At 40.2% G+C, this 22458-nt stretch overlaps 1 protein-coding gene and 1 pseudogene across 2 annotated transcripts; both read right to left on the bottom strand.

The window, feature by feature from the left end:
* Positions 1-4044: 4044 nt before the first annotated feature.
* On the bottom strand, positions 4045-8843 carry LOC146963998 (thyroid peroxidase-like; annotated as a pseudogene). The gene is made up of 5 exons (XR_015034764.1): positions 8668-8843; positions 5435-5477; positions 5309-5402; positions 4422-4657; positions 4045-4314 (listed from the first exon to the last, which is right to left on the bottom strand). The product of XR_015034764.1 is annotated as a thyroid peroxidase-like (transcript).
* Positions 8844-15480: 6637 nt separating this feature from the next.
* LOC146963997 (thyroid peroxidase-like) lies at positions 15481-22041 on the bottom strand. The gene is made up of 7 exons (XM_085768077.1): positions 21930-22041; positions 20790-20874; positions 20519-20679; positions 19677-19800; positions 17676-17805; positions 16591-16785; positions 15481-16005 (listed from the first exon to the last, which is right to left on the bottom strand). Exons 1-7 carry the CDS (start codon positions 22015-22017, stop codon positions 15481-15483), a joined length of 1308 nt encoding a protein of 435 aa, XP_085624203.1. The 5' UTR covers positions 22018-22041.
* Between the last annotated feature and the right edge of the window lie 417 nt (positions 22042-22458).

Raw genomic sequence — 22458 nt, 5'->3', positions numbered from 1 at the left:
TAGGCCATATGTTTGCAGTCGTAAAAGCTTTCGTGACAATGCCATTTTGGAAAACATTTCACACTAGTATAGGCCATGTGACGTAACCGATCGGCAGACAACCCAATGATTTGAATCACGAAGTCTTTACTGAATAAAGTCTACCACAGTTTAACAAGTGTACAGGACAGTTACAAAATGACCAAGAGAGCAGCAGCTTTACAATCAATAATCTGAGCCTCAGCAGACTTCCCTGCAGAGCACTATCATCAAGTTTAGATTACAACTTATTCCAAGTAAGTACAGAGCCAGAGACAGGGATGTTTCCATGTGTGCTTTTACAAACAGGCAACACATCCCTGGATCACAGCACAATATTTACTGACCATCATTACTGGTGAGGGAGCACGACAAGTGTTTGGTATTTAACTTTCCACCTCATCGTAATGAAACACACAGCACACATACTGCATACTTTGGTGTAACCAGAAAGACAGATGTGTGCTGTTGCAGGGGTGACACGGAGTCTCTATCCTGAAGATCATAGTCAGATTACTTTCCCTTACCATTAAACATAGTTGATATAACTAGTGATGCCACCATGGATGCTACCTACATAAACAGCATTGACAGATGATTTCCTACTTTCATTCGGAAACACGCTCACATATCTGATGATATTATGATCCTTTCCTGTTCCTTTGCGTTAAAATGTTTACTCAACACTGCAAAAGAGGCGATTCCGGTTGACAGCAGTGCCACTTAACAACATCATTCTGCTTTTTGTATGACCTAGTCAAAATAACAACCTCACACAGAATTGACTGTAAACTTCTTGTGCCTTCCCTGTCAGTTAGTGTGAATGTGTTCCTAGCCCAGGGGACTCCGGATGCCATTAGCCCGTGCTCATCTGACGCATAATACATTTTTTGCCCACGTACGAATGTACATTACTGTGTATTGTCTATTTAATAAATAACAATCGAACACTCACACAATAACACGAACCCCTGAGAGGAGGGCCCTCTTCAAACCTGACCTTGACAAGGCAAAATTACAAAGTGGGTTAGCGTCTGAAAGGGTATACTTATACAAAATATACTGCATTCAATTAAACCAATTAATAACTATTGCTTGGACCCACTTCAAATGAAAGTAACTAGTTCACATTTTGAGAATGCTCTTTGTTTCCCTGCCAAGGAACTGTTGCGAAGCTTGATACCACTCTGTAAAACTTTCATGCATTTACAGTGGCTTTGGCCCACAGCTTCATAACTTTGCACTAAGTTAACCACATTCACCGGACTGGTAAAACATTCATCCACCCAGGTTATTTCTTAATTTATTAATTTATACCAAAATTAAAGGATATACTGCTATATACATTAGTTCACCGTTCCACCCCACAATTCAAATCTTCACTATTGCCTGATATTTGTATTTGAACTCTTTTTTTGTGTTATCGCACCGCGCACGGTTAGTTTGGCAGCCCCGAGGTGTGGCTCTGAGCTGGGTATAGGCGGCGCAGCAGGACAGGTGTTGACTGATTCAGCTTAGGCAAGTGCAGTTTCAGGGCCCGCTCCACCATGGTTACTCCTCAGCGCCAGGCGCAGCGCAGAAATGCCAGGCCCCACACTTTCAATGCCACTAATTACTCCACAACAACCCACTATTTACTGCCACTCATGGAAAAAAAGTACTTTTCTTATCTAAAGTACCCCAGATTAAAATCGTGATGCAAACTAACCGAGTTCTCTCTCAGCCAACCACCAAACAGCCCCTCAGGCATTCAGGGGGGGGCTAGTGGAGTATATCATTCTGCATCTCTCATCTCAGAAAATCAAAAGGAAAAGAGAAAAATCGGGCTCACGGGGCTGGTCACAGAGCTTGGCAATGCATCCTTGACGCACCGGCAGCTGCTTCTGATTTCATCCCTGTTACACATGGCATTTGTTTATGTAGTGGTCTGCACCCTACTCAATCTTTGGACCCTGGGTTAAATGTGGGCATCTAAGGGTGTTTTTTGTTTTTTTGGTTTGTTTGTCTTTTCACACTGGGCACAACAGGTTCCTCAGTGTTATCAGGGTCCAAATCTGATTAAACATTATTAGTTCTCTTCTCCCTGACACACTTTTGCTTTCATCTGCCCGGTGGAGGTTTGTTTGCATCCCTGTTGTGTAGACCCTCGGCCATCAGTTTCCATCCTGGGAAACAATGTTTGGGCGTCTGGCGTCGCTATCTCCATCGTCCATGTCGAAATAATAAAATGCCGAAATTGCAGTGCGCCTCCGCCTTGCCCGACGGTGCATTATCACAGGTGTGAGGAGAGGAGCTCACTTTGATTGATGGGAACACTCTGGAAGTCTATCTGTGTTAAACGCCACTCACACCTTCTCCCCTTCCCCTTTGCCACTTTGAGGAAATCCCTTCACACCGGGTGCGCCCGGGCGTTGCCGAGGGAGCGGCATGCACAAAAACCTTGCAAACGTGTGTTTGGGCCAGGCACACCTGCCCAGCGCCTATAGGCTGATGGCTGGGTCTCCAACACTAGCGGCCATTCCAATCAGGCTACATTTCCAATGTGTCATGACCTCCTTGACTTATACTGATCGCACTGTTTATCAGGAAAGCCACACCTGATCTGCAGCACTCCCCAAATTAGACTACGACCACTTCACAGATGGACAACTGAAAAAGCGCTGTGGACTACAACAAAACGTTTCTCAATGGACCAGCCTCCCCTCAGTGATAGAGGAACATACCCGATGTACAGGTCTGCAAGCCCGGATCTCTGTGCTCAGTACACAACATTTCTTCTGTATATTTCAGATCATTCACCCCTGTGAAAATACTGTACGATGTACCTTTTAATTCTGTGGGCAACAGTTTCACCAAAATGTAGATGTGTTTTTCAAGAATTATGGCCAACGGGGGGCGGTGTGCGTGGTGCAGTGGTTAAAGCGGACCCGCCCACCGTAGAGGCTTACGTCTAGTCCTCACGCCGGCCGTCCCCGGTATTTCGAATCCTGCATCAGGACAGACCTTTCCTGCATGTCATTCCCCCTCTCTCAGTCTCCCCTTTTTCTGTCTATCTCACCTGTGCTATCAAAATAAAGGCAAAAACACCCAACACAACACCTCTATTAAAAAAAAATTAATTATGGGCAGGAGTGAGAGAACCTTTAGTACACACCCCGCTTTAGACATCAATCAGAGTCAGTAGCCAACGAATAATATATATTGTCATAATAAACAAGAGACCATCTTTTAAAATATGTCATAAGTCACTACATCTAAGCCCAGATTTTTCACTACAACTGTCCCTCACAATCCCAGGTCTGTGAGGTAAAGTTAGCTGTTCAAATAGGCTGCTTGCTAAGTGGATTAAACTCATTAACACAGACCTTGTTTACATGGAAACTAAAGCACATTAAAGGTGTATCCAACCTTGTGCCATTGATGAATTAAAACAATGTGATTTGATATTAAAACAATGTGATTTGATATCTGTGCAAACGTGTTTTCTCCCAATGTATTTCCTCAATGGATAATATCCTTTGCACCATTGGTACCAGCAGATAGCAGTAAAGCACCAATCATATGGCAGTACAGCGGTAGGCTGTCCAGGCATGTCTGTGGTGTGCTGAGCCATATTTTGCAAGAAAATAACCCTACAAATGTCACAGTTCGTGGAAGAGGATAGGCTGTGAAACTAGCTGACCGGGGAACCTCCCCTTTTATTTTTAAAAGCTCCACATAGATAGGAGATACATCACCACCAAATAGATGTTAAACAAGCACATGTCAAATACAATTCACCATTCACATACCTGTACAGTGTGGGGGGCTGATCACTCCCACCCGATTTCCCTCACAAAACCATTGCAGCAGGGCCATTTACTATGAAAACCCATGGTAACAGGAATACAGAGCAACCCAGTTTGTCACCTTTAGAGGACAATATGACAATCCCCATTCTTTATCTTTGCTGGAGAGCCACACTGCTTTAACGGCTTGGAATTTACGGGATAACAAGTTTTCCATGTTAATGGTGCGCCAGAATGATCATACAAAGGAATGTGTATGACCCCCACTCACCCCCCCCCCTAAAAAAGGCCTCCCTTCACTCCTCTCTCTTCTCTCCAGGCATCCAGATTCATCTGGTGGGTATATTATAGCAAGAGACATAATCAGAGGGGTATTTCCCCAATTCTGAAGAATATAAGGGACTTCCTTTATGTCGGTGTTGTCACAGATGACCCGAGACAGAGAACCTTTTTAAAACGCTCAGCCCTCTGTTGGTCGGTGAACATACACTCAGTCTCCCACCAAAACCTGAAAAGTAAAAATGGGTTGAGTTCAACACTTAAAGTTTTTCCATAAATGTTTAGCTGAAGCCTGCGTTTCTTTTAATTTTTCAAATTATGCAAATATGATTGTACCTATCTCCATCGCGAAGTGCTTTCATCTGCTTTCCGATCAGACAAGAAAAAAGGGGACCAGTTCTTGAGCCTGTAACAAATTTCAACAAGTCCTCCAAGCCATACATCAATATTGTCAGGATGTTTGTAGACTTTTAGTATCTTTCCAGCAATCCTGTAGTTTCCCACAACCTCCATGAGGTCATCCAAGGTCATAATGCGCTTCAGTCCACAGAATGCTCTCCAGTCATTGTATCCTTTCAAATGTCGTTAAGCACAACATGAAATTAACACAGTCATTCGTATTTGTTCAGCATACATTTCCTTTTTCATCAAGAGTTAGATGTGACTGACCACTTTACATGTCAATAATGTAACACAAAGCTTGCACTAAGAGGTGACACAAAGGGCTTGCTGTCCAAAAGTAACAAAATCCATAAGAAGTTCTGAAACAATGTGTTATGTCATGCTTATTGTAACTCATCTTTCTTTTTTTTTGCATGATGAACTGAAAAAATGCACTGCTTGTTGAGTTAAATCATTTTCTTTACATAGTCAGTAGAATGGTAGGTCTGCCATGAGCATGTGCATGAATAATGTGACTTTTGTCCTCAGTTTGAATACAATTGTGTCTAGCCCCCTTTTGACCTATATATGAACCAGAAAAATATGTAAAGGGATGGTGCTGCATTCTTCATTTCTAATGGCCCAGCCCAAGAAAATGTTATCGTAAATCTGATGCAGGAAACAAATTAAAGTGCTTAATTGTTTTGAAGGAGGAGTGACAAAGGAACTGGTTTTTAAGCTTTTGGAATAAACACTGGTGATTTCTGCTTGACACTCTGGTTTGGCAGGCTTAAGTGAATACCATAAAACCACTCCATAATGACTCTTAGCTCAGGACTTACCTGGAAGAGCATGATCACGCCCTCTCTGCAGGTTTAGTGAAGCCAGGTCCATGTGCTGGTCTATATTAAGGAGGACCAACCTCTCCGTTGTCTCCTCTGACATCAGCATGTTGGGCTAACAGCTACTGCTGCATGGCCAATGATACCTCTCAGGACTGGTTCAATTCCCCTAGACAAACAACATTGTTTAAGTCAGTTTGGGTGCTTTTCTTTTTTTTTTCTGTGGAATGTGGAGAGTAGTACACGTAACAGAAAACATTAACACTCATGTCTGTCTCTAATCAAAAGTGTGACCACCAAGAAGACAAGAAGGACAGATGTGGTACAGAATGAAAAACACTTTTCTCTGGCCAGAGCCCTGTATTATGCTGTTCAGAATACAGGTTTGTGTATAAACTGCTTCCACTGTGCTCTCTGGTGTACACAACAGTTTCACTGGATGAATGGACTATTGGGGATGATTGTGCTGTTTATCATAATGATGCGTAGCTGAATAACTTGTGCTGTGTATTAAAACTACTTTCCTGCAGAAATAACCTTAGCCATAGAGTTTATTTCTATACAAGTTGAGGCATAAGCAGAGTGAGAGAGCTAGTGTATCTTTGGATTCATGCATCTGTATTTTTTTTTTTCAGTGAGTGTCTCAGTCTTAGACTTGTACTGACTGAAGTGACATTGTTTAGACAAAGCTGCCTCTGTGTGTGGTCTTTGTTTATATCTTCATTTTGTGTACTGTGTATCTAGTCATTTATTTTCAATTCTCATGTAAAAAAAAGCCAATACAACAAAAACACAATATTGAAAATTAATATTTTATTCAGAGATTGCAAATTGAAATAGAATGTGAGAAATTTTTTGTGTATGTACTAGCACCTTTAATGCACCCTGTTCATAATCTCCAGGATACGTGACCTGAGTTATTGAAACTGTGATTGCATTGCATACACAAAGGCTCACTGTAACAACATTGTGCTATGTCATGGAGTATTTTCATCATATTCTATTCTAATCGTTGTGTAAGTAGCACTTCCATGAACTTAATCAGACTGTGACCTCCAATTTGAACGGAAGTGAAATGCAGCTTACACAGACAGGATGAAGAAAAGCTTAAAGGCCAATGACTCTCTCAAAAAAAAAACTGTGGATTGATCCATCTGTGTTTAGAAAATTTGGCAGCCCTTAATTTGTGATTGACTGTGGATTAGCAGAAGTAGGGGGACTGTGAAGTGGTGAGGTGAGAGCTGAGCTTTGAAAATGAGAAGACAAGACTTTTTTTTCTCCTTCACCTATGGTCACAAGCTTTTGTCAGTGAAAAGACTGTGGTCTTGGAATTAGTGAGGTACTGATATTCCTTTTTTTTCAGCTGCAACAATTTCGACTGGTAAGAGAAAATAGTCATATGGTTTTATCGAACAACTAGAAGGACACATAGACCTCCACCAAGCACGGTGTCAAACAACATACACCAGACAACACATTAACACATTCATAGGGAATGATATTTATGTCCACAAGAATTTAATGTATCCCATGTTCGATCCCTCCACCTATTTCAATACAATTTGGTTCAGCTTTTTCTCTGTAGTTCTCCTGACAGTGATGTGAAGATAATCATGCATATTGCTGCTTTAAAGAAGCTATACTGACATTTAATGTCCAAATGAGAATAATTTGAAATGACAGGAAATTACGGAGCATGGATGAAGGACTAGCTGGTGAACACAGGATGTGTAAATAGCAGCTGTTTGCATACAAATTCACCATGTCAATGTTTGATGTTTGTCAGTGGCCTAATGGTTAAGCTCTATTCCACTAGGGGTATAGACTTGCACTTGAATTTTTTTTTTAAATTGACATTTTGCTTTAAGGCAGTTTAACATTGAGCCCAAGACACGGAGGATGAGGAAAGATGAAATTGTGAGAAAGTGGTTCATTTTTAATTTCAACACATCTAATGTATGCAGCTGATCTACCACTATACCATTTAGCATTACAACTGAGTTTCAAAGGCAGCTTAGTTTCCATAGTAGATCTATTTTACAGGAGCTAAGCCAGCAGAATAATTTACTGTATGCATTCTAACACAGTGACAAGCATTTGAAATTATATCTAAAACCTGTGAAGATCCTCCAGATACTAAGACATAAAAATAAATACTTTGAATAATAACTTGAAGAATCAAGGGATGCGGTTAGTTTTACCTTGTTAAAAGTTTTATCTGATCCTCGTGTTTTTCTATCAAACATTTAACTGCTGGACACCAGAGATTTCAGGTCTCCACAACACATGCAGCAGACTGGACCATGACTGGCCTCTGAATGAGTTTCCATGTTACAAAATCCTGCTCCAGAGTAATTGTGATAGTTAACTACATGACTTGTGACTTGTTACGAGTGAGAATGGAGGCTCTCTGCCTTCCACCTGGTGTCTCATGGCTGAAAACCAACCTTGCAACATCAGTGTATATACTTGCACTTGTCTCTGCGCACCGCAACACAAACGCACTCTGTAACCAGCTATCTTCTGTTTAAGACAGATACACACGGCGTAACATCATATATGTTATATAATGTTATCCACCGCTCCATTTATTGATTTTTCGCCAGCTTCCTTGTAAACAAAGGCAAATGGCCAGAGAGTTAGCAAAATGGAGGAAAAGCGACCAGACTTAGTTCCTCTTTAAAGTGAGCACAAAAAGACTTTCCTCTCAATGAGATGAATGTGGAAACGGCCTCCTGGTATCAAACTGCACTTACATCATTCTGCACAGTGAAGGTCAAACATCCAACTGAAGCAACCAAAACACAGATGCTGAAGGGGGATTTAAGTTTAGTCTGAGAACTTCAGGGACTTTGACCTGGTTGCCACAATACACTCTGCTTTGCTGACAACATGACACATATACCTGAAATGGTCAGATTAGATTTAGGAAAAATATAGAAAGTAGTTTCTTGAGTATACCTTGCATTTTGTGTACGTGATGATTCTCACGTACATGAGATCAGCCTCCAGGCTATAACGGATAAATAAATAATAATGCACTGATAATTAGCTGGAAAGGATCCTATGTGTGAAATGGATTCTATAATGAGTGACTGGTGAACACCAGGTCATGGCCTTTGTCTGATATACTACAATATGTTTTCATAGTCTATAAGTAAAAGTGAGTCTGAGTCTATAGGATTGTATGGGTAACATTATTTGTTACACAAAGATGGACATTCGGCACTGGAGCTGACCTACATAAAGGTGTTTTTTTTTTTTTTTTTAATCTTTCCACATTCTGTATTTTAATGGTGCGATTAGTGCGCTTGCAAGATGTGTTATTAACTCCAACAGGCAGCTTCATAAGAATGCACTGACCTTCTTTGACTATTCTCCAAGGACTGAAGAAAGTGTCGTGTAGTCTCAAGTGGGGGTGGTGCTCAGTTTCCTGGAAGTTCTCATTCAGTCTCCTGAGGATAGGAGAGATGGTACCGTGGCCGAACCTGAACGCAGCAGTGGCAACACATTGGAGGCAGAGGGGTTCGTATTTGGATCATATCCTCCATAGGGTCCAATGTAATGTTCAAAAGACTCAGTGCCAATAATCTTTGGAACATAATCCCTCATGTTTATGATCTGGGAGTCAAATAAAAGAGAGAGAGGAGGAGGTGGATCACAAAGAATCACAAAAGATACTCACATTAAAAAAAAGTCTAAGGACAATGTGCATCTCATCATGCTTTAAAGCCACACAATGTACCTCATATAGCTTGGATACTGCATTTCACTTTACAGATAATGGTAACATGTGCGCATGCAACTTGGTCATAAAAATGCACATTTGTTCTCTTACAGGTCACTGCAGAGAATTTAATCTGTCCTCATCATTATTTATAAAGGCCTTAGTTTGCCACCTGAATCTTAACACACAAATGCACATGCACAAGCACACATTCAAATACGTTCAGATGCACATTTGGTTTCATTTACAAGGTCCTAAACCTGCCAGAATTCACCTTCTGTTGCTCTGAAGATAACTTTGAAGATATGAAATAGAGCTGCCTCTAATCTGGTGTACAGGCAGTCAGTTTAAGATGAACTTGTTAAGGCAAAAATGATTAGCTGAGATGGCTCACCGAATACTGAGAGTCTCAGACTGCAGATTGGATGATCTGAGCGCTGCCTTGCACAGATCAGTCACACAACAACATCAAAAAAACTACTTAAAAACAGTACCTGCAAAGAAAATTAAAGCATAGTGTTCTACCATGTGCTTATTATGTATTTGATCTGCAAGTGGAAATCTGCACAAAACTTAAACTGATGCAGACTATGTCAGGTGTAACGGGAACACGGCTTCTAAACTGACTCATGTTAAGGCAGCAGTGCTTCTCATAGCTCTGGTTCCATATCAGGGGGAAGTACTGGCATGTCAAGAGCAGCAGTCACCCATGCAGTGGTGGAAAATAACTGGGTACAATGACTCCAAAAATTGCCATGTCATCACGGTTATCTGGATTGGCTTAAAATGAGGGGTATGGAGTTTGAAAGTTGCTGAGCAATTACTTAGGTAGAAATGTAACCTCCTCCAAACTATACACAAGAGGGCCAATATCATAATGGCACCAAACTTTTATATAGGCTCAAATGAACCAGATGACATTATCATCAGGTCCAGACTCATTCCACTGATGACAGGATCTTGTATTAACTTCCTTTGTTATCAAAGAAAAACACTGAGCTATCTACAAACTTAATTTGTAACCCACATGTGAAGTCCATTGACCAAGATGTGGCATGTGCAGAAACATATACACGTTCCCTGGCATCCACGTCATAGCACTAGTCTAAACCACTTTAATGTTTCATTTCCTAGCTAATTGCACACCACCATTGGTCTGGATGTGGAGTTCTTTTGGTTAGTAATTACTGCCATGGCATACATTTTAATGCATTGAAGTAGTGCTTTTCCAGTCTTGTCAAGAATAATGCAGTATGAAAACAGAATCCTATATTACATTCACCCTGTGTGAGCTTGTTTAATGGGAACAGCTGCCTTAGGATTTAAATGGAGCAGGGGACTTGGTGAGAGCTGGAGGGATTCAACCATATGGGCCAAAAAAACTCCAACAATGAGCTGCAGAATTTAACCCCCCCCCCCCCTTAGTGGAATTGGATAACTTTCAGTTTCACATTATAGGCAGACATCTTAACTCAAGTGCTGAAAACAATATACAGTATCACTACTACAGTATATTAATGTCAAACATCCAATAGTTTGTTTATGTTATGAAATACAGTGAGGCATTGTAGTGATTTGTAACAATGTATGACAGCAGTTGGAAAGACTGAACTGTCTGTGAACATACTGCTGCAGTGGCCCTTTAAATCTAAGAACTGCAGTTCTTCATCTTTAAAACTCAGTTGCCCACAACAATGTCTAGAGTTTGTGTTTTGTAATAAAGTGGAGAGTGTTTTAATCACGTAAAGCTACAGGTGATAAAATTACATTAGGGCTGCACAAGGTTTGCAGTTACTGTAAATCCACTTTATCTTAGCAGGTGATGTGGAATAATTGAATCCTGACTAACAGTAGACGTTTGTCACAGCAGACATTTTAGTGAACTAGTTTCAGAGCAGTGGTAAGGTGCAGGCTGTCTCACTGTCATGACTCACTGGGATACTTGATCACAGCTTGATGGCAAACTCCCTGGGAAAGGATCAAAGGATCTCATACAAATGAAATTATGCTTGTAGCTCGGTGATTCTACTGAAGTGTTACGCTTCCATTAATCGTCTGTAGTAATCATCTGCTGGTGGCAGGGAAATAAAGTGCAAGCTTCTTGTTAAATTCTACATCCTTGTGTTGAGAAACACAAACAGAGAGTTTTCTTTATTCTTCATCTTAGCTTTGAGATTTTTTTTTCCTCCATGAAAAAAAGAAAATAGAAAAAAGATGAGGTTACAGTCTACCAGTTTGTGGGCCTGGTCAGACCAGATAGGCCCTCACTTTTCACTGCACCTGCAATACAAGGATTTTCCAGGTCGGTCATGGTTATAGCTACAGTATGTAAATCCCCTACAGAACCTGCCTTTTATGCTTTTTTAAAGAACCCCTCCACCTTAGCCCCATCTCTTTTTAATATTGTAAATCTCCATCCTCTGGTAATGCCCCCGAGTCACCAGGAAATAGCAGCTGTTAATCCATTGCAATAATAAAATGTCCGCCCCCCAATAATCTGAAAGATTACTGAATATTTTCCATTTACTCAAAAAGCTGTGCACACCTTAACAGCCAAGCACCACTGTCACTGGTCTCCCACAGTAGAAGCAATGAGTCATTTGCATTAAAATATATTCTGTTCATTATATTCTATGAAGAATGCAAGCACCCAGCATCACTGTTAATCATGTTCTCTGCCCGCAGGTAATACTGTAGATAAATAAATAATGAATAACAGGAACTAGCTGCTATCAACAATCAGTCCTATCAGTCATGCTGCACAACCTTTCTGTTATCCGTCCTAAGACAACAAAAAAGGTAACAAGTACTGTATAACAAAGCCCTACTGTGTGCACAAAGAGAATCATACAGGCAATAGAAAAACAGAGCGTAATCCATGTGTCAAACTGGTAAAAGGTAGGCCTATGAGTGTTGTCTTATTACGCACTGTTTATGATGAAGGATTATCAATTGTCAGTTTTTCCACTGTGCGTTGACGCCTGCCCTGTCATTAAGAGTCTTATGTTATACAAGCAAACAGACTCATGCTGAGCAAAGCCAATTTGACAGTTCTCTGTTTAAAACAGTCAAGGATCTACGTATATTAGTACAGTAATGTATGAATGAAATGTTGTTCAGCTTGTCCAAAACTTCATGAAAATCAGAGTACTTTTTAGTTAAACCTTTACTTTTTGGCTACTTCTTTTTAAAATCTGACTGGCAATTATAAACTGATAAAATGAAATTGAGGGTATTTTTACACAATGTATGCTGGATGTATAAACAGGAAACGCTATACTTACAGAGTTGTGCTTGTTCAAAATCCAGTATCTGTTTTTTAAGCCCAATTGCATGTTATACATTGTAGGGTAGTTTAACTTTTGCTCTAAAAACATGTTAAACAAGTAAACATCACCATATAATGAAATGAAAGAGTGATTTGAAAGACCAAAATGCGTCCTCAATGCCACGAAAGGTGATCATTGCTTTTGCATTCCTCACTACAGCTGTTACTGTGAGAATAAGGTCTGTCGTTGCTTTGAACTCAGACTTAGAGGAGAAGTTGGAAGCCAACTCTGACTCTAGTTTTGGGAACTGCACCATCACCACTGAGGTGATTTGTAAAAGATCCTGCTGAGACTTTTGCAATGACAGCAAAGCAGCGGATTCCACAGCTGGTTGATTCTTACAGTCAGACTTATAAACAGCAGCTGTCAGGGTCAGACAAGTTCTGAATCAATTAAATCACAACAAAGCTTCCAATGCTGAAAAAGTTTTTTTTTGTTTTTTCTTTCTTCTTCGCTATTTACCTTCATCTTGACTTGCTTGGGTTACAGTAGTAGACATTATGTAAATGTAACTAAAAGAAGCAGCCATGCCTCACTCACTATAAACAGCAACTTTATCAGTGTTTGTTTCCCATGCTCCTGTAAAATTTACAAACAGATGAGGCACTCCAGTGTCAAAGGCAGCAAACACAGGCGAATAATCCAAACATAAAATCTTCCTTTTAATTTTTCCAAACCTTGCCTGGATCTCTTATGCCTTTCTGAAATATTGGAGGCAAAGTTTAGACAGGTATCGCAAGGACTCAAGTAGCTACTGACCTTGACATACTGTACGTGCAACACAATGTTATACATACACAAGGAACTAGTCTGATGAGACACAGGTGGGTCAGAAAAAGAGAGCAGAAAAAAAACAACAACACAGAAACAGAAAGTAAAACCACATTAGGTGCAAATGGACTCTAATTTCAACAGGAAACATTAAATGGAGTTGAGGCATGATGTTTACTGGAAACATTCAGATGATAAAACTAATGACAATGTGCTTTGGTGCTAAAAAATGTCATCTTGTGCTCCTTAAAGCAGAAGTAAGCAATATTTTTGTGTTAATATAAGTCTTAAATAGTTATATCTTCCGACTAGGGATGCACATTTTGAATTTTTTTTCTTACCGATAACCGACGCTCGTTAACCGATTATTAACCGTTAACCGATAAGATTAAGACAGTTGCGGCGCACGGCAAAAAAAAAAAAATCGCTCCAATTTTTATTTTTTTTTTGCCGTTAAATACACACGTGCACCGCGACAGCTGATCAGTGCACTCTGTCTCAGCTGATCGCGCTCATATGGAGGTTAGATCGTCCAATGTAGAACTGTTTTTATACAAAGTGCAGCCAAACACCAGGCTGAAGGAACAGCAGAGCTCCTCTGACAGCTCCTCTGTGGAGCTGCAGGAGAGCTGCAGGTGAACAGGCTGGAGAGCAGCGACGTCCTCTTTTTTTTTTTTTTCCAGCGCCGTTGTTACAGGTGATTCACATCTATGTCCGTGTAGGCTACATTTATTGTCTGACCTTCCTTCATGGGGGCTGCTGCTGCACATACTGTCAGTCCTCCTGTGTAACTTTTTGCTGGGAAATATGACTGAAGGCACGTGAACTCTGCACGTGTCGACACGCCCCCATGAGTTGACAACATAAGGAGCTAATAAAATAAATAAATAACCGATAGTATTAATCAGTCAAAGTTCTTGTTATCGGTTAACGGTTAAACGGTTAATCATGTGCATCCCTACTTCCGACAGCAATCACTTACATAGAGTGTTTGGACCGAAACACGGGTCTGTCAGTCGCTCTGCTCTGAGCCGAGGAGAAAACTTTCCTTGTATCCTACAAGTTTTATCCAATGAGGAGAGAGAACAGCATGAAGGGCTGTGTGTGCAGCCAAGGGATGCGCGTGAATGTGGTGACGTAGGGACGAGGACCAATAGATCCATGACGAGGGCGGGGGCTGCCAACTCCGTCGGCTGACAAGAAGTTATGGTGCGTTCAAGGCAACTCGTAACTCATGTTTTTCCGACCTGTGAAGTCGTACCAGTTCGATCTGGTACGAGTTAACGGGTCGGAAAAACACGAATGGCCGTTATAGTGCACTTTCACAGGCAACAGGTCGGAAAAACACAAGTTACGGGTTGCCTGGAACGCTACAAAGTCGTAAGTCGTGACTTGAAGCCGTAACTTACGGTTTCAAAAGCCTGCCTGGAACACAGCATTAGCCAAAACGACCGGATCGCTTTCTGCTTTAAATGGAACATAGCAGCTGTCATTTGAGTGCCATCCCGAAGAAAACAAAAAAAAGATGGTTGAAAAAGTGCTTTGTTTCTGCAAGGTCACAGACATTTAGGCCACCAGCCAAAATCTGAGCAACCTAATAACAGCACAGAAGCTGCTTTGCATAAAGAATTGGTGAACAAATGCCAAGTTTTGGACTTGATTCAAGACCTCATAGGGTTTCAACAAAGATAGATGAATTTTTGATGGTACAGGTGTTACCACTTTGCCCGAGCTACATAAGATATGAGGATCTTGGCACAGGGCACAGGAACGAGAAGTGGTTGCATCTGTGCATGGCAGAAAACAGACTGGTTGATTTAAATTAGCAAACACTACAAATATTTCCAGCACTGCTCAATGAACAGTTAAAGCTGAAACAAACTGTTGACTGACAGAAAATTAATCAGCAACCATTTTAATAGTTACTCAATAATTAAAGTAATATTAAAGACAAAAATGGTTCCAGCTTTCTTAATGTCAATAATTAAGGTTAAATGAGCAGATAAATATCATCTCCTCAAGAAATGTAGGGTTAGGTTACATTCTAGTTCTCTTTGTTCTATTTAATTAGTAATATTTTAAGTTGCTGGTTGAAGTTTTTTTTTTTCCAAACTTTGGGCAGAGTCATTCTAATTTTTATTTTTTATTCTTTGCCTTGTTTCAGGTCTTTATGCTGAAATAATCTAACTATCTTCTGGAGTTGTATTAGTCCTCTCATCTAATGTTCAGCAAAAATACAAATTAGAGACAAATTAAATTAAAGATTTTGTTTTTGTTTTTCTGTCAACTTAGATTCTAGGAAATGTATTTTTTGTGGAAAGTCAGCCCAGTCCAATAGCTTTCAGTCAGTTTTTATAGTTACTGTACGACTCGCATACCTGGTGTAGAGCTGTAATAATGCTGCGGGTTTCCTGGTACACAGTTTCCGGGCTCCAGTGTTGATTCATGCGTCTCAGTCTCTCTGCAATTCGATTGTGTTCCCTAAGCCACAACGTATGCAAAGCGGTCAGGGGAATACCCTCATTGACCCGAGTGTCTCCAGCACTGAAGCACTCAACTCTTCCCCCTTGAGGGTCCTGGTGGCAGTCTGACGGCAGAGTGGCTACGAAGGGAAGGTAGGGTCTTCCTTTCGGGTCCTTGAACTGTTTGTTGACGGCAAGTTTCCCATTAAGGCCACTGAGATCACGGAGGGAGCTCGCCATCTTCGGAGTGTGGCCGTACACAAGAGAGGCATCCATGAACGATGTGATAGCATTCATCTGTTGTCGCTGCAGAGCTTGGCCAATATTTGACTCAAAACCGATGAAACATACTGATGTGGAGCGATGAAATGGCAAGCAGCCTTGTGCAGAGGACAGCCTATCAAAAGTCTGCAGTGAAGACAAAACAATTTACATTAGCGTGCTTTAGTAATATCTTGAACCATTTTAATTTATATGGTTATGGTCATGACATTTTAAAGGAATAGTTGAGGATTTTGGGACATAAGACTCGTGCCTCCCCTAGCTTAGTCCTCCCCTAGCTTAGTTTAGCATACCCATTATAAACGGGGGAACCAGCCTACCTGCCTCTGTCCGGTGTTAACTAACTCTTTTAAATCCTCTGCAGTTACACCTATAAAAATTTAAGCATATAAGGAATTATTGGTTTAAAGGACAGGTAGGCCTACTGTGCAAAACTATCTTTTGGTTGAGAGCAGCAGATTGGGAGGCAGTAAGTCCAGGAAATCAGTCATTATGTTAATCTTAGGTAAACAGTTACTGGCTTCATCTTTATATTGAAAGGATATGACGTGTCAGAGTAGTATCAATGTTTTTCTTTCACTCTCAACAAGATAGTAATTAATAACTTCGCAAAATGTAGTACACTTTCATTCAAACACAGGAGAGAGACACAAGAGACCAATGATGACAAATATTAGCTAGCAAAGTTCAGAAAGTGTGTTTTTACTTTACCTTGATAGGAAAGCATGGATGCACGTTGTCACAGGTGCTCGAACAGTCTGGGAAATTCAAAGCCATAACACTGCTTTGAGGGGTGAAGGTTATGTCATGGTCGAAGTACTGCCCCCACTCCACCAGCAGTTGAGTATACAAGTCATCCTCAGTTTGAGAAGAGCTCTTCATTATTTTCTTGCTGACTTCCCATGGCTGTCGACACAGGAGGATTTGTTATTTTGGGAGACAGTGAGTACTATGTTTACAATTGCATTTTCCCCACAATCGTCTCTGCTGTGTGTTGCAATTTATCAGTCAGTGTTTTCATCATTAACAGAAATGAACACATATTCTGGGGACGGCCTTTGGTGTTCCAGTCAGGGGTTATGATGGATGAGAGTTTCCTTGTTTGTGTGAACTACCTCATTCTTTAATTCATTAACTTATGATATAAATAGATAAATGACTTAAGCTCAACAAAGGGGCTTCCATTTTTTCACATGCTAATTTATCTAACAAATAGGATTTTGACAACTGATTAAAAAACGAGTTAATCCAATACATTAACCATCCAAGATGTGATTCACTCAACCCATTTTTGTAAGAAATGGAAAAGTTAGGATCAGAGATTGTTAAATATCTAAAAGACTAGTCAACTACAGCTCTTATGTGGAGGTAAACTGCAGGCTGGATACAACTGATGCATATTTCATGAGCTCTTCCACTAAAAGACCTCACTCTCACTGTGTAATGAGTGCATAAATTAAAACTGAAATTCAATGCAAATATCAGCGTAACAGTTTCATTTGCTGTTTGGGAGGAATAATGTTTATCCACATGACTGGGAACCAGCTCCTTTCAAACCACTGGAACAGAGTATTTTTAAAGCACAGGCCATAACATTCAAATACAGCTGTAATCTATGTCATCTCACACACACACTTCTGCTCTTCCTAAATTGCCGTGGACTTTATCTGCAGTAAAACAGGTTAGAAAAATAAATGGAATGCGACATTAACTCGGGTTTGCAGGGTGAGCTTGCTTCATTTCTAATTTCTCCAGCAAGACCTTTGTGTCTGTCGGACCAGCATTTTGTAGATTACCGGGGGAAGTTGGAATCCATTATGGAGCCGTCCTTGGTTCCAACCCTTGGGTTCCCTCTCTCCATCTTCGTATTCAGCTGGAAGCCATCTGACCAAGGGAGTGTTGGCTGCTCCCCAGAGAGGATTTTGCCTGACAAAAAAAAGAATCATGAAGCGTATCCAGAAACGCTGTAATGCAAAACACTATATGCCATAACTGAAAGCAACAGGATTTGTTTCACTCCAAATAAACAGACAAAAACTACTCTTTAACCACAATCTAACCAATACCAGCCTCTTATACTGCACTAGCTAGTTTTAAGGATTTGCCATATTGTACAGTAACACAATGGTGATTCGGGTGTTATCGCTGTTTTTACTGCTGTGACCATATGAGGACATTTTCTCCCTTGGAAAAAAAAACAACTTATGTAGCAATAATAAGTTTTGATGTCACAAAAGCAACAACAATGATTGACTGAAATAAATGTAAAAAAAGTCATCTCCTTGCCTTAAAGCAGAAGTAAGCAACATTTGTGTTAATATAAGTCTTAAATAGTTATATCTTCCGACAGCAATCACTTCTATAGAGTGTTTGGTCTGAAACACGGGTCTGTCAGTCACTCTGCTCTGAGCCGAGGAGAAAACTTTTCTCGTATCCTACAAGTTTTATCCAATGAGGAGAGAGAACAGCATGAAGGGCTGTGTGTGCAGCCAAGGGATGCGCCTGAATGTGGTGACGTAGGGAGGAGGACTGTTATGGTGCGTTCAAGGCAACTCGTAACTCGTGTTTTTCCGACCTGTGAAGTCGTACCAGTTCGATCTGGTACGAGTTCACGGGTCAGAAGTTACGAGTGGCCGTTATAGTGACTAAAACAGGTCGGAAAAAACATGAGTGGGTTGCCTGGAACGCTACAAAGTCGTCGTGACTTGAAGCTGTAATTTACGGTTTCAAAAGCCTGCCTGGAACGCAGCATTAGCCAAAACGACCGGATCGCTTACTTCTGCTTTAAGTAGAGACAAGGAGGGAGCTCCAGAAGTATGATTTTATATGTGCAGTATTAACAACACCTGTGAATATACTTGAATCTGTGAAATCAGCAATGAGCTCCATGCACAGCTTCACTACTTCCTGAATTTAAGGCAGGTCCTTCATTTCCTGTCTTACATTATTGGACAAACTGATTAATCCAGGTGTGTCTGAGTAGTCACAATGGTCAGACACACCTGGATTAATCAGTTTGTCCAATAATGTAAGACAGGAAATGAAGGACCTGCCTTAAATTCAGGAAGTGGTGAAGCTGTGCATAGAGCCCATTGTCAATTACAAATACTTTGTGGTTTGGTTTAGTCTAATCTTGTTCTTCAAGTCGGTATCGGACCTTTTAGTCACTAAACCCCCGATCCTAGTTGCCAAGAGTGAACACTGAAGGTCAATAATTTACATTTTTACGGAGACTGAGAAAGAGAGATAGTTAAGAGCAGTTATGTGACAGTAAAAGAACCATGACATTTCATCTGCCAATTTAAAATGAAATCATTCATAATAATAAATTTCTATTTAATTTAGTCTTTGCAATCAAACAGAAAATAAGGGCATATTCAAAGTCTTATCCAGAAATCCAAGTTTTATTTTAATTTTTGAGTTGGAATCTGTCCCATTACTGCTTAGAAGATAAATCTTTACTGCACAGAAAAGTATGCGCTTGCTATGACAAAAATGAAAGTGAATGTGAAATGTTTTTTTTTTTTTTCAGTTTGGCAGAAGTTGTGCAACTTAAGTTTTGAAATGTACAAAGGGAGAGTGTTTGCATTTTTAATTTCAGAGCAGCATCAGTGTGTGGCGGTTCTGGCTTTTTATCTCACTCACTTTTTTTTCCAGTGGTAATCGTAGGCTATCTATTTTATTTATATATGTGACCAAAACTGTGTTTTACTTTGGTCCAGTGACAGGAAGAAGCACAGACCATAAGACTTCTCTCTGTTGACTATTCTCCAAAAAGTAAGATATCAGTCGGCTACCTGTTGTTGCAGAGGCCAGATATGGAGCGATACTTGGAGTGGTCTTGGCACATGGCTGGATGTGTTGCAGGAGGACACAGAGACAGCTCTGCGATCTCCTCCACATCCTGCCATGTCAGGAGCTCTGACACAGTGACACAGAAAAGAGAACACAAGGGAAATTAAACTGAATTAAATATTTTCATGGTTTACAACTGTCAGGTTTTCAGGGAAGCAGGACCCAAATGCAGACTTTTAACGAACACAGGCTTTATTTACCTTGGCGTGACACAGGACCATGAGGTAGGCTACATGAGGGGAAACACACCATGGACGAGGACATGGACGAAAGACAATGAACCGACAGAGACAAAGGGAGACACTGAGGTTAAATACACGAGGGAACGAGACACAGGTGGTGCAATTAGACACAGGTGAGGCACATGAGGTAATCAAGGGTAGGGAGCACACAGGAAGACAAGACCAGGACTTCAAAATAAAACAGGAAACTAGGACGAAGACACAGACCATGACACAACACAACTTCAAAATAAAACAGTAACTAAACTAAACAGGGAAACACAGAAACTAAGAGTCCAATAACAACAAAAAACCGAGCCACTGTGTGGCGGCAAACTCAGGGCATGACAACAACATACAAACCCAGTGTCAAATAAGAAACAGTAATCTGTGAATGTGCATCTTTTGTCTTTTAAAATCCTTCAATCCGATAGTTATAGCCCATATCCATTTCAAATACCCAATGTTTTCAGTTACTTTAACTCCATGGTGTCTGACTCAAAAGCTTTACAGGTAGGTATTACACAGTGGGATACTATGGAGTTAAAGAAAGCAAATTCTACCTGGTGCCGAGACATCCCTTTTGTATCTCTGTCTTGCTCTGCTCTTTAGGACTTGCAGAGTTGTTTGAAAAACCTCTGCAGCTTGAGCAATCTCCAGGGTCTCAGGCTCCGTTTGCCGAAGGAATGCAAACATATGTGTGGAGGGTGAGGTTGCGCTCCGTCTGTGCACAGAAATTGACAGATTCTTTCTTTCATTTTTTTGGCAGGGTTGTTGTCATTAAAATAGAGACAGGTGTTACATGTGAATTAATTTGATGGGGTTTTCTTTTACCGTTGTCTTGACTGCTGTAAGCCCCCCTCTACAATTTGAAGACTCTCTTGATATGATGATATAAGCAGTTCTCTGACAGATGTAGCTGGTACACAGTAGACAGTAAAATATAGAAACACACACATACATAGTAAAAACACAGCATAAAATGTGTTATAGTGGTATTATAAATATAAGTTTGTACAAAATTATACATTGTATACTGTAAGTGGCAGAAGGTAACACAGTTTGTATCACACTGCCGCACTTTTGAAGACATTGTCAAGCCTTTGTTAATGAAGTACTTAAATCTGATGCTATTTTCTCCCATAAACCAACATTTTAGACAGGAATATTTCACATTTTAGATATGAAGATGTTACATTAAACTGTTCCCAACATTTCTTCATTTAAATCTGTCCCATCATTTTACTATAAAATTTACTATATTATAACAATCAAAAAGACAGGACAACATTTTTTTTTCTTTATTCCCATCATATATGTATCTTTTAAGGGATCCAATTCTCAGGTAGGGACATTCTGCTAATTATACTTATGCACCTTTACTTTGGCAGCATTTTGAATGATGTTATGCGGTCAGTTATTTCTACAAACACATTGACTACACTAACTGTTTATGAAACAGTGTACTTGACACTACTAAATGTAACATTTTAACTGTTGTTATACTTCACTTCTTATTACCTACTTTAATGTATTTGAGGGATGTTTACATCAGTACACTAAACCAACAGTCAAGGTTACTCCAGGCATGCAGCATTTTCACCTTTATGTCAGTGTGTCAGCTTTGGTTGAAAATGTGCTGACTTGGTTTGAATAGAAATTTGAATTTCAATGCAAAAGAAAAACAACACAGGAGAAATATTTATGATCATGCTGACATTTCCATGGATTTCTCTCCCTTATCCACGTCCAGTACATATTCATCTTAGAAATGGGTAGGCCTAATAACTTAATTATGAATAATAGTCATTTGTTATTAGTATGATTACACTTTCTTGTCATTCTGAATTATGACAGCACACATAGTCTGCATCTCAATCGGTTTCTCTCAATTGACCAGCTAGTGTCACACAGTTTAGGTGAAAGTAGATTTCTGCATTCATATTTATAAATATATATTAAAGGTTTACTCACAGTTGAAATGTCTGACTTCATCACTTGTAAAAACTGGGAAAATGCAGATTGAAATGGCCAGGAGAATGAAATTTAAAAAACAAGCCATTTTAGTGGGCAGCTTGTAGGAGAGCCAAAGAGTTATCCTAGTGATGTGTGCCCTGTTGGACCTCTCCTTATATATTCATGTAAAGCGAGTAGTCAATTGTCAAGGTTAAATAAACCAACCCCCTCACTAGAGTAGCTTGGAGGTTCAGTGTTTCTCTTGTCCTTGGTTGACTGATTTGAAGAAGTACTTTTCTTTCTCCTTCCATTATCTCAGCCACTTGGATGTTTTGTGAGTCCTGAAACACTATCTACCAATCCTAAAGAAAACACGAGTACTGACGCAGTACATTGTTTATCTTACATAGACTGATGTCTTGTGTGGGTTTAAAGGCAGAGTCTGGAGGTTTGTTCATTGCAGTTTGTAAACAAAACATTCAAACTGGGCCCCTGTTCTCAGGCTCAACAGAAAGATGAAATCCAGCGATTTGATTGGTTGTTAACT

The sequence above is a fragment of the Trachurus japonicus genome, chromosome 22, assembly GCF_045865225.1.
Source record: "Trachurus japonicus isolate A0001 chromosome 22, Traja_1.0".
Taxonomy (NCBI): domain Eukaryota; kingdom Metazoa; phylum Chordata; class Actinopteri; order Carangiformes; family Carangidae; genus Trachurus; species Trachurus japonicus.
Note: the sequence above shows the minus strand (reverse complement) of the source record. Positions and strands in the feature narration are given on the sequence as shown.